The following is a 12,529-nucleotide window of genomic DNA, read 5'->3' on the forward strand; positions in this document are numbered from 1 at the left end:
TCCAGAGTCAGGAGTAACCCCTGAGCACCACCGCTGGGTGTGACCCAAAAACCAAAAAAAAAAAAAAAAAGCTAACTTCCAGAGGCTCCCCCAAAAGCAGGTGTAAAGGCTGCTCTGAGGCGCCGCGCCAGAGTCCATCAGTCCATACACAGCATTTCCGGGCACAATGGGATTCTTTGCAGGATTCACACTCATGCCACAGACACGAGCACCCACCCCTTCACCGGTCTGGTCTCTGGTGCAGAATACAGCTCCGCCATCCGGCTGGCTCCCTCTTCCCTCCCCACAGGCTCTCCCATCCGGCCCAGCTCCCACTGTCCCGAGTCGTGCCAGCTCCAGCCCCTAGTCCCTGCCCACCCGCCCCTCCAGCCTCCAGACAAGTTTCTTCTCCTGTGTCTCGCGCTGTGGCCCCAGCGCCATGCAGTGTCCTGGTCCTCCTCGCAGGATGGAAGGGGTGCTGTCCACACCTTCCTGTCCAGCTTACCTGCCCACACGAACACCCCCCACGGTCCTTCCATCTCTGTCCCATGTCATATGATTGGAGCGATTCCCGAGGGGTACTAGCCATGGGGGATTGCACCCCATCCCGTGGCCCCCAGTGACCGTCGGAAAGTGTCTCCAGGCTCCACTTTTGGGCCACTCTGAAGTTTCCTTCCTGTTGCCGGGACCTCGACAGGCACCAGCTTATCTGCGGAGCCTTATTCTCCGGGGGTCTTTGAGTCCTTCCTGGCTTCGTGGGGGGACTTGGGCGAAGGTGCCTCTACAGTGCCCCCGTAGGGACAGCTCTCGGGGCCCGAGTGGTGGCCGGTGCACTCCACGGCTGGGATGTAGCCGCTGTCCCACATGCCAGGCCCACATAGCCTGCAGAGCTCTCGCAGGCTGCAGGGGATGCGGGTCAGCAGGCGGAACTGGTACAGCAGGCTTCGGGCCTGCAAGAGAAAGCAGGGCACGAAGGGCTCAGTGTCTCCATGGGTGACGGGGAGTGAACACCGAGCTCTCCCTGTCCGGCCTCTCTGTACCCCTAGGCACAGCCCTACCCCCATCTTAGGCCTGTCCATACCGTGCCATACCCTTTGGGATTCTCCTCCTGCCCGCTTTACTCAAGTAAGTTGGGGTGACAAGTGGTCACTCAGGCCCCAAATCTCCTCCAGGTTCCCTGGATCCAGAATGAGATGCCCCAGGGGGTGGCAGAGGCTTTGACGTCAGGGCCACCCCAGCACCCAGAGGTGCTAACCTTTCTCTGGTGGGCAGTGACAGGGCTGGGTATGGGGTCCGGACTTGTCACTGGGAGAGCATCATGGTGGGGTCTGTGGGAGGAGTTACGTGGAGGGGGGCAGCAGTGCCAAGGAAAGGGACAACAAACCTAGGGCCCGTGGGGGCAGGATTATGTGGGTGACCTGTTCGTGTAGAGGTGGGGCGGTAGGCGTGGTTAAAATGGGAGGACCCATTGCGGGGTTATGGGACCTGTCAGAGCAGAGGCAGGATCTGTGACAGTGGGCGTGGCTATAGGGCCTGTTAGTGCAGAGATGGGATGGTAGGCATGGTTCTATAGGGCACAACAGACGTGCTAATGGGACCTGTCAGTGCAGGGGCGGGGCCTGTACCAGTAGGCGTGGCTACAAAGCTTCATAATGGGCGTGGCCACAGGGCCTGCTAGTGCAGAGGCTAAATGGTGGGCGTGGTTACACACAGTGGGCGTGGTTATGGGTGAGTGAGGTCACATGGAGAGGACCAATGATTATGGGGTCTGAGACTGCAGGGGCGGGACAGTGGGCCTGATTAGTAGGCCAATGGGTGTGGAGAGAGAGCGATGGGGCGGGGCCTGCAATGCAGAGGTGAGCGTGGCCAGCTCAGGTGAGCCAGCCTAGATGGGCCCAGATGCGTAGAGCAGGGAGGCTCACCTTCCTGAGCACCAGCTCCCCGTTCATGTGCATGGCCAGGTTGCCAAAGTGCAGCAGCATCTGGTCGGTGGGCAGCTGCTGCTCAATGACGTCGTCCCCGTAGATGGCCACAATGGCTACGCAGATGAAGAGGTGGAAGTAGTCCGTCTAGGCAAGAGGGGCTTTCAGCCACGGCCCCACCCAGCCCCAGGCCCAGAGCCCCAGTTTGGGTCTGTGGGCTGAACAAGACAAGCAGCTTCTTTGGGGCCTTGAGCTTTGTGCTCAGGGGAGCTGAGGGCCTCCTCTCCCAGACACAAGGCGAATGAGGTGCAGGACCTGATTTTGAGGTGCTACCAGACCTGAACCCCACAATGATAGAAAGGAGTGTGGTGATGAGGATCGGAGCAGGGTCGGTGCCTGCTGGCCACAAGTACTCCAGCCCCTCTGTCCTCAGTTTCCCCACCTGCAGCTGGGACATCAGAACCACCAGCATCCAAATGTAAGGAGCCAGCCGAAGAGATGATGAAGTGCTGGCCACCTGTTGTGTATGTAAATATTTTAGGGGATTATTATGTTACTGACCCTAACCTGATCGGTGATTGTGCCCTACCCTAGGGTGTGATCTGGCATTCTGCCCCCACCCTAGGGTAGTACCTGATTCTGCTTCCACCATTGGGTGGTATCTGATCCCACCATTGGGTGGTATCTGATTCTGGGGGATAAAAACAAGGGTCTGTGGAAGGCGAGAGGTTTTTGGCAGGAACTGATGCTGAGGCTTTGGACTTCAGTCTTGTCCACCGAATAAAGCTAATATTTCCACAAGCCTGACTGTCTGCAAGCTGTTTACCCACCATTTCACCTCAGAACCATCGGTCTGCCGTGCTTCGAGCTGAAGGGGAAAGACCTCATCCTCCATCCCTCCATCAGTCAACCTCTTCAGGGGCTGACTTGCAACAGCCACCCTTTGGGGAGTGCCTAGGCACCCCCATCTAAGTGGGGAGGGGCACTTGGAACGCACATCCTGTGGGTGCTGGCACTGCTCATGCTCAACCTTGTGGTGTGTGTGTGTGTGTGTGTGTGTGTGTGTGTGTGTGTGTGTGTGTGCTGGTGACTGCAGAGGTGGGGCCCTGGACACTTGGCAGAAGTTGTCACAGCCATGGGAGCTCGGTCCAAGTGCTATCCGGCCCCAGACCCCAAGCCTACATGAGAACAGTGGATCAATCTGAGCAGAGGCACCTCAGAGCCTGGAAGTGTCCCCACACAGTGTCCTGGGGCCCTTTGTGGAGGCTGGGCCAGGCAGGCGGAGCCTTTGATCGTCACAGGCTTCAGGGGCAGAGGAAGGACCTGAAGCAGCAGGAAGCCTGTGTTTAGTCTTTAGTGGGGGCACTCAGCGGCCGGAAGTCACCCACGGGGGGCAGAGATGAGGCTGGCCCAGGGCTTGAAAACCCAGTCAGGCTGCTGGTCCCTTCCTTCCAGTGACTCAGCATTGGCTTGTTTAAGCTCAGAAAGAGCCTTTTTTGGGGGGCGGAGGGGGCCAGCTGTCAGGAAGCACGAGCAGGGTAGGACATTCAGGAAGTGGGGAGAGGAAAGGGGATGAAGGAGCAACTCTGAGACTAATGTCAGACCAGGACAGGAGCCTCTGCCAGGCAGACAGTCAATGAGGCCTTTCTCATTGGGGCTCAGGGATCAGAGGCCCCGAGTCTCCCACTGCCGTCACCTGCACTTCGTACTGCCATTTCCATAAGGGGAGGCCAAGGTGGGTGTTCTGGGATAGAAACTTGTTTCAAACACAAAAGCAGTGGGCAGAGGCACCCCAAGACCCCTGTCTGCTCTTCCTGGGTCACATGGGGGTGGCGTGACCCTGGCATGGGGAGGCAGGGGACTGTAGGAGACTGAACACAACTTTTTCTATTGTCTTGGGGAGCAGACAGTGCTTCACTGCTCGTCTCTACACCTTGAGCCCGCACAGTCCCACTCAGGTCCATCAGCCTGGAGACCTTGGGGATAGCAGGAAGGACGGGAAATGCCGGGGCACGTTCCTGAGGGCCAGCGAGCACCCCTCACTCTGCTGTGCCTGTGGGGGCAGCTACTGGCTGCAGAGCCCTGTGTAGCCCGGCCTGCCTGGACCACCTCCCGGACATGTCAAGGCTGTCCCTCCTCCCTCCCCTGAGGTTGATGGATGCTAAGAGACTTCCTGCCCTTGACCGGGGTCAACATGCTGCTTATCTGGGTGTCAAAGCCATGACGTGATGGGAGGTCAGTGTGGGCAGGTCTGTGCTGGCAGGGAAGGAGCGGGTTGGAAAGAAGGACAGCTGGGCGGGCAGGGGCTTGGCACGTGGGCATGGGGACCCCACATGATGGCGCCTGACGACTCAGAAGCCTCCAGTGCTGTTGGGTGGTGACGGGAGCATCTGGCTGGCAGCCAGAACAGGTAGTGAGCCCAGCCAGCGGGCAACCTGCAACGTTTTCAGCTCCCGGGGAGGGGGTGAAGCCAGTTGGGGTGCTGGGCGGGGCAGCAATGGCCAGAGCCGCTCACCTGGTAGTGGGCCCAGCAGGCCTCCCAGATACGTAGGGCCTCGGCCTCGGGGAACTCGCGCTTGAAGCAGAGCAGCAGCCAGCGGTGGCAGAAAAGCATCTGCAGCGCATCTTCGCCCAGGGCCTCCAGGTGCTGGTAGAAGCGCAGATGCGTCAGCCGCAGCAGCTCCCGCAGGTACAGCTGCGTAGGGCAAGCCATGAGCCACAGTCCATGGGAGCCCTGCCCTGGCTTCTGAAACAGGGGTTCCCCTCTGGTTGGAGTCTTTGTGGTGCTTCTAGTTAGTCTTTGCACCCCTAGTTATCTATGTTGCACCCTTAGTTGTTTTTGTGGGGGGACACACCCAGTGGTGCTCAGGGGTTCCTCCTGGCTCTGCACTCAGAAATCACGCTTAGCAGGCTCGAGGACATTATGGGATGCCAGGCTTTGAACCCATGTCGTCTGTGTGCTAGTGCTCTGGCCCCTGCATCTCAAATTGGAGTCCTGTGTAGCCCTAGTCAGAATCTATGTTTCATCTCTAGATTGTGTCCCAGACCAAAGCTGCTGCGAATCTGTCTGTGTTGGGGGTCTCTGTGGGGCCAGGGCCTGGCGGATAGTTTGAGGAGACACAGTCTGCCCCTGGCAGGCAGGATTTTGGGCCCCAGAGGCCAGCTGGGAAGGGGAGTCGGGCATGGACCCCTCTCGCTCCCTGACTGTGAGACCCGCCTCGGCAAGACTGCTAAGAGTGAGGCAGGGGAGCCCAGGGCTTGGGTTCTGCACAAAGCTCAGTCACCCGCCCTTCAGCACCTGGAGCATGGGTGGCGAACACGCGGCTCTCAAGCTGCATGCGGCTCCCGGCCAAAAGGAATGGGCTCTTCGCCTCTTATCATTATTTTGTGTACTGTGGCTCTTTGCCAAGTTTGGATCTTGTTCTGCTGCTTCTGAGGAGGGACCTCTGAGGAGAGATCTCCGAGCGCGGAGTCCAGTCTCCCATCCCTGGAAACAGTTGCACTGGCCAGTGAGTGAGGGACCCCTGTGTCACATGTTGGGTCACATCTGGCCATTCGTTCTGAGTGTGGAGGACGCAGCACACCCTCACCGTCACTGCAGGATTTTGACCCTCACTCAAAATGGCGAAATGCAATATGTGTTTCATAGATTATTGTTAAAATGATGTGCTTTTGTGTGAGTGTCTGTTTTGGCACGTCACTGCGTGGTGTGGCTCTCTGACTCTCACAGTTTAAAATTTTGGCTCTTTGTGTCGAACTTGTTCACCACCCCTGACCTAGAGGGTCAGGCTAGTTGGGGTCTCACCTGCGGGAGCACCAGTGGGCGGGGGAAGGGTGATGGGTCCCTAGGGAGAGCAGGTGATGGCTGCCACACCCGCCAGGTCCCCATCCTGGCCCCATCCCCAGCTCCGCCTGTCCCCCGCCCGGCCAGGACCTCACCAGCTGCTTCTCCATGTCGTCGTCACGAGGCGAGCTGATGAAGATGGTGTTCTGCATGAGACCCACAAAGCACCAGAAGGTGTCGGCCTCGTCCAGGACCTCAGCCAGGAGGGGCGCCACGAGGTCGGACATGCCCTGAGAATAGCCGATGGCAGGGTTAAACACGGCATAGTTGAGGAGGATCCGCCTGGTGGTCAGAAGAGGGGAGCAGGCAGTCAGTGGGGGGATGGATGATCAGCAGAGGGGGGAGTGTCCCCATTTCTCCTGGAGCTCAGCCATGGTGTCCGCTGCTGGGTCAGCTCCGGGAAGGGCAGCTGATGCCCAAAGCTCTGGGACTGGCCTGGGCATAATGGGGTCACTAGGCAGCGAGGCAAGGGGAGCCTGTGCCCAATCAGTGGGGGCTGAGGCGCTGTGACCACCCACGGCTGCCGCCCTCCCCCAGGGGGCATGGGGTGGGGTGCAGCACCTCATGCTCTCCACGTTGGGGTTGCCGTCGCCGCGGAAGAACTGGTTGCTGCGGTCAGTGCGGACCACGTCCTTGTCCACCGTCACCTGCACTGTCCTCCAGAAGGTGCTGTGCTCCTCGGGGCTCATGGACAGCCTGGGGGATCCAGACAGGGTCCGCTTGGGGGGCTGCCCTCTGCCCAGTCCACCCCAGGCTCCCGATAAGGGTTATATGCGTAGTGAGTTTGTAAAGAGAGGCTGCAGGAGGGACGCCATAGTATCTGGGGACCACCCTCAGCCACAGTGGACAGCCTTGAGCAGGATTCCAGAACCTTCCCATGAGCAGGAGCAGGGAGACCCTCCCCAGAGGAAACTGGGTGGGGGCGTCTGGAGGCTGTTGGATGAGGCCTCTACATGTCTGGGCCTTTGTGGGGGCTGCCCAGGGATGGTTTGGCTTCTGTTTCTGTCGTTGAGTGGGTCAGCCTGCAGTACTAGTACTAGGGGACCCTATGTGGTGCCGGGCACTGAAGTGGGGAAGAGGCGCTCTGTGTGGGGGGGAGTGGACGCCCAGTCGAGAGGCCCACCTCTTGCGCTGGATGTCGGCGTACTCCCTCTGCTTCTGCAGCCGCAGGGCCTCCCTCTCCTCGGACGTGGACTCGGGGCTGTAGTAGCCCAGCAGAAAGGGCCACACCTCCCCCCGGATGGACACCTCAATGCCTCCGAAGAAAATGGCCTGGAAGGATCAGCGGGCGGGCGGGCGTGGGGAGGAGCCAGGGGGGCCCCGCTGCCCGCACCCCCAAATCCGCGGCTTTGGGCTTCGGGTCGTGCTTTGCCAGCGCCCTCCGACCCCTGACAACCGAAGCCTTGATTCCGGCGAGGCCCGATTTGCACATGTGTGGAGGGAACGGGCCGGGCCCGCGTTCCCAGCCGGGGCTCCCACCCCCTCATTTCAATCTCAATGCCCCCCCGGGGCGGCGCGCATTAATGCGGGGTTCTCCCCGGCCGCCTAATCCCCCACCCCGCTCGGGGAAGGCGGCGGCTCTGGGGGCCCCCGCCGGCGGACCCCCGGGCGGGCCGGACCTTGCGCAGCCGGAACTCCTCCTCCACCTGGCCCAGCGCGTTCAGGTGCCCGAGCCAGGCCGCCACGTCCAGCCGCCGGTACATGCTCTCCTCGGGGTGCGTCTCGCACGACGGCAGCTTGGGGCGCCGGATGGAGAACTGCATGCGCAGCTTCTTCTCGGAGACCTGCGGGCGGGGACGGACGGGGGCCGCTGGCAGGGCGAAAACGCCTCTCTGGACGCCGGGGCCGGGGCCCGGGCCCGCTCCTGCCCGCCCCAGCCTGGGCCGGCCCGACGTGGCCCGCGCGGAATTCCTGCCACCGGCCACGCACGAAGGGGCCGCTGTCGCGAGCCGGGCTGTCAGCGCCGCTTCTCGCCGGCCCCCCTCGGGATCACGGGCCCCGGCGGGCGAGGGGCGAAAGTCAAGCGCGTCCCGGGCGGGCTCCTTCAAGGGCGCCGCTGGCCTTTGTGCGCAGGGGAGCCACCGCGGCGGGCGGGTGGCGCGGGGACAGCGCAGGGACCGACCGACTGACCGACCGTCGCGGGGCACCGGGGGCGGGGCTTCGACGGAGGGGGCGGGGCCAGGGCGTGTGGGCGGGGCTTCGGCTAAACGGTGGGCCTGTGGCGGGGGCGGAGCCTTAGCGATACGAATGGGCTCTAGAGGTAGGGGCGGGGCCTCAGAAATGTGGGTGGAGCCTTGCCGGGGCGGGGTCACAGCATATGGGCGGAGACATAGCAATACGATGAGGCCTGCGGTAGGGCGGGGCCTCAGAAATGTAGGTGGAGCTGTGACGGGGCGGGGCCACAACATATGGGCGGGGACTTAGCAATGGGACGAGGCCCGGGCTAGGGGCGGGGCCTCAGAAATGTAGGTGGAGCCTTGACGGGGCGGGGCCACATTATATGGGCGGGGCCCGATGACAGGGGCGGAGACTTAGCAATACGATGAGGCCCAGGGGTAGGGGCGGGGCCTCAGAAATGTGGCTGGAGCCTTGACGGGGCGGGGCCATAGCGATATGGGCGGGGCCTAGAGCCAGAGGCGGAGTCTCAGCGGTATGGGCGGAGCCCAGTGGCAGAAGCGGGGTCTTAGCAATATAAGTGGGGCCTAGCGGTAGGGGCGGAGCCTCAGAAATATGGGTGGGGCCAGTGACGGGGCGGGGCCACAGCAATATGGGCGGGGCCAATGGCGGTGGCGCCTAGAGGCAGGGACACGTGGGCGTGTCCCGGGAGGCGTGACCTCGGCGCGTGGGCGTGGCCTTTCCGGTCTAGGCCGGCTCCGCCCTCCCTCCCTACCTGGTCCTGCAGGTGCGTCTCGGCGCAGTACTTCCACTGCTGGAACACGTCCGAGAGCTTGCCCAGGCCGCCGTGGTGGAAGTGCAGCACCTTGTACTGGCTCTCCCGGCTGGCCACCACCAGCTGCCCGCTGGTGCACGCCTCGTCGCTGGAGGGCGGAGGGGCGCCGTGAGCAAGGGTGCGGTTCCTTGCCGGGGCTCAGGCCCGATGCACCCACCCAGGGCAGGTTGCGGGCGCTGCCCTGGAGCTGGCTGCCGGCCCCAGGACACCCTCGACCATTTGCCAGACAGAGAAGCGGCAAACCGAAGCAGCTTTGTCCTTGCTGCCACCCCGATCCGACCCCACTTCTCTCTAGTGGGCCCTGGGGGCGGGGCTGGGGTGCTCGGGGGTCCAGCACCATGAAACACAGCCTCCCGCAGCTGGCTCCCCATCACACGCACTGGAGACAGGCAGGTAGTGGGCCCCTGGGGCCAGCGCCCTCTTCCCTGGCACAGGTGGGGTGAGGCGGGCACCCTCCAGTGGCACCTCCTGCCTGACGCGCCTGCCCCCGCCATGCACTAGGCAGGATGTTGTTCTGGGACGGGCGTGGGCTTTACTGGGGGGCTTCTTCACAGCACAATGGTGCTGCGCCCTCTAGAGAGCCAACCGAAGGGGACTGGGCGTGGTGTTGAGGGGCAGGGGTGAGGGGGTGTGGGGTGGCAGGGCCCAGACAGCATGCGTTGCCCGGCGGAGGGGGCGGCAACTGGTCCAGGGAACGTCTCACCTGAAGAAGAGGCGCAGGGAACGCATCTGGCCCAGGTCCACACGGAACACACCGCAGATCTGCTCCAGGGCACATGCCCGCTGAGGCTCATCCCAGCGTGGCGCCCGAAGGTCAGCGTCGGCACTAAGGGCAGGGCGGGAGGGTCACTCGCGACTGGGTCCCAGACACAGGGCATGGGGCATCCACCCGCCCCCAGACCGGAGATGTGTCACGAAGGGTGAGGACGGCTTTAGATGTGGGAGCCCGTGGCCACCCAGAACCCGGGGACCTAGCACCACCAAGAGAGGCCCCCAAGCCCAAATGTCATACAAAAATGCACTCCAGGCTCACACACATGCATATTCGCACACCATACACACCCCTATGAGCACACATGACCACATCTGTGCATGCAGACACATCCATACATGTACTCACACCCGTGCACACACTATCTGAGGCATCACCAGAACTTCCCAATAACCCGTGAAGAGCAGGGCAGGCCCCAGTGTCCCAGAGAAGGGTCTGCAGCCCAAAGGGGCCCCAAGCCACACAGCTGCACCCCACTAGCTTGAGCTCCCTCCCTCTGACTTCAGCAATGAAACAGCCTCTCCCTTGGCTTTTCTTCATCAGTGCCTGACCTTCTTCAGGCCCTGGTTGCAAAACTGAAACTGTTTAGGACGCACAGTGCTGGTATCCAGATGCAACAGAACCTCTGAACCCCAGAAACAACAGAACCTCTGACCTAGACCCAACAAAATCTCTGACCCAGGCCCAACATAACCCTTGACCCCAGGCCCAACATAACCTCTGACCCCGGACCCAACATAATCTCTGACTCCAGACCAGCGCAACCTCTGACCCCAGTCCCAACAGAAAGGTCAAGCCCTTCCCCAAGGCATACCCTGGGCCCCCAAGGCAGCCACAGAGTAAATCGGCCAGCCTAGGACCAAGCTGCGTCTGGAACTTTCTGCATGGTAGTGCTGCAGCCATTTTTCTTTCTAGGAGCCCAGATGACTTAGAGTCAGGATCCCCCTTTCCTTAATGGCCCCCAGACCCATAGATACCCAGCACTGCTGTGCTTACATGGCCAAAGCAAATCCCAAAAGGCAGAGGGGTGGGCCTGCCCCCGGGGCCCCTGACCAGGCAGCCATGTGGTCACCAGCTCCCACGAGGTACCCATCATGCAGCATCAGCCACAGGGAGAGCAAAGAGGCCAGAGACAGCTCAGCTGAGCCATGTGAGCCTGCCAGAGAGGATCATCTCTGCCTTCAGCGTAACCCTAAATCTTTGGGGACTCTCACTGCTCCTGCTCATCCCAAAGGCAGGCCATGAATTCCAGAAGCTGGGAGGGGTCTCCCTGGCAAAACCCTGAGCCAAATGCAGGAAACAGCCAGTAGGAACCCTCCGCCCCCAGCCTAACCACAGCTCCTGGGAGGCTTTTCTGCACTAATGATCGATTGATTAATTCAGGTGCTTTGCAGAGAGACTGTCGCGGCCGGCCGATTCCCGGAGCCTCAGCAAACAGCCAGAGCAGACGAAGAAGGGGGCATCTGGGCCCCCCCAGGGACAACCACGCACCCGGAGTCAGAGCTTCCCAGACACCCAAATGTAGCTACTGCCAGCCAGGCACTGAGGGGCCCAGAGGGACAAAAACCAGGACATACTCCAGGCACTGCCGGGCATGACCCAGGGGCTCCACAACATTCTGAGAGTGAGCAGGGCCTGATGCTATAATTTCTACAAGACTATTCTTCCCCCACTGCCCCACCTCCGATGCTGTCCCCCAGCCTGGTGTGGGGACCCCAATGTCTGTGCCGTGGGGCTGGGCAGGGTGTGGGGTGCAGACGCCACAGGGAGCACCCTGACCCGATGCAGAGGTCTCCAACGTCAGATTCTTTCGAGGCCTCCTTTTGTTTTATTCGGGGCCACACCCGGCAGTGCTGAGGGACCCTTTGTGGGCGGAGGTCACAGTGAGGCCGGCCATGTGCCCTGGCCAGACCTCCTACACTTTTCCGCTCATGACCAAGAGATCTTTTCCTTTAAAACAAAAATATTTTGGGGATGACCAGAGCTCTGGCACAGTGGGGAGGGCATTTGCTTTGCAAGCAGCCGACCCAGAATCAATTCCCAGCATCCCATATGGTCTCCCGAGCCTACCGGGGGGCATGGGGTGCACTTTCCTGAGTGCAGAGCCTGGAGTAATCCCTGAGTACCACAGAAAGTGGCCCAAAAACCAAAATCAAAAATCGTTTTGGTTTCGGGGGAAGGTTTCAGCCACACCTGGCAGTGCTTGAGGCTCACTCCTGCCTCAGTGCTCAGGGATCACCCCTGGTTTTAGGGCTCAAGCCTGGTGGGATCCATAGAAACACATGTGCTGGTGCCAGGGATCTAACCAAGGTCTGTTCTTTCTCTCAGGCCTGCACCCCGACTCTTTCCACCCCAGAAACACAACCCGCTGTGCGCCATGGGCTCTGAATTGATTTTTTCATCGGTGCTTGTTCAGAAACTTCTACTGTCTCGTCTCCACATTTTTGCAGCCCTCCAGATCAGTCATGTGACCCCATGTACGGTTGTGATCCCCATCCAAGAAGATGGAACTTACAAGGTCCACAAGGCCCCAATTCATGGCAGGCGGGGCCAGAGGAGCAGAGATGGGGGCCCACCAGGTGACTGGTTGAGACTTGTAGGAGCTCACCTGGGTTCCATACAAACATCTGCAATTTAATTTTTTTTTTTTCTTTTCGGGGAGTTTGTTCAGGCTACAGTCAGCAGTGCTCCAGGCTCTGTGCTCCAAAATTACTCCTGGCAGTGCTTGGGATATGAGATACCAACGATTCAACGTGGGTCAGTTGCTGTTTTTGTTTTTGTGCTTTTGGTCCCTACTCAATAGTGTCCTGACCTTGCTCACAAGTCAGTGCTCACACCTTGCCCCAGGATGGTTTTGGGAGTTGCTCTAATCAGTGCTCAGGTGTTGCTCCTAACTCAGTGCTCAGGCACTGCTTCAATCAGTCCCTGAGTGACTGTACATAGCCAGGGACAGAACCCGGGGCTCTGAAAAGAGCATCTCCCTGGCCTTCCTGGCCTCAGAACTCCCTACTGGTGCTGTTGGGGGTGAAGCAGCTCCCCCATGGGCAGGCTGTGGGATGGGC

The 12,529-nt window shown here is 60.8% G+C and overlaps 1 protein-coding gene across 2 annotated transcripts in view; it reads right to left on the reverse strand.

Moving 5' to 3' along the window:
- Positions 1–451: 451 nt before the first annotated feature.
- TBC1D16 (TBC1 domain family member 16) overlaps positions 452–12,529 on the reverse strand; it is a 34,380-nt gene continuing 22,302 nt past the window's right edge. For both annotated transcript variants that reach the window (XM_049776146.1, XM_049776145.1), the window contains exons 4-12: positions 9,399–9,521; positions 8,636–8,783; positions 7,365–7,529; positions 6,869–7,017; positions 6,307–6,441; positions 5,841–6,027; positions 4,417–4,596; positions 1,902–2,048; positions 452–929 (exon numbers count right to left, since the gene is read on the reverse strand). In XM_049776146.1, the coding sequence (XP_049632103.1) occupies positions 699–929; positions 1,902–2,048; positions 4,417–4,596; positions 5,841–6,027; positions 6,307–6,441; positions 6,869–7,017; positions 7,365–7,529; positions 8,636–8,783; positions 9,399–9,521 (1,465 nt within the window). In that variant the 3' untranslated portion in view covers positions 452–698. The remainder of the gene's footprint in view (positions 930–1,901; positions 2,049–4,416; positions 4,597–5,840; positions 6,028–6,306; positions 6,442–6,868; positions 7,018–7,364; positions 7,530–8,635; positions 8,784–9,398; positions 9,522–12,529) is intronic.

Source organism: Suncus etruscus, chromosome 1, assembly GCF_024139225.1.
Source record: "Suncus etruscus isolate mSunEtr1 chromosome 1, mSunEtr1.pri.cur, whole genome shotgun sequence".
Lineage (NCBI taxonomy): Eukaryota > Metazoa > Chordata > Mammalia > Eulipotyphla > Soricidae > Suncus > Suncus etruscus.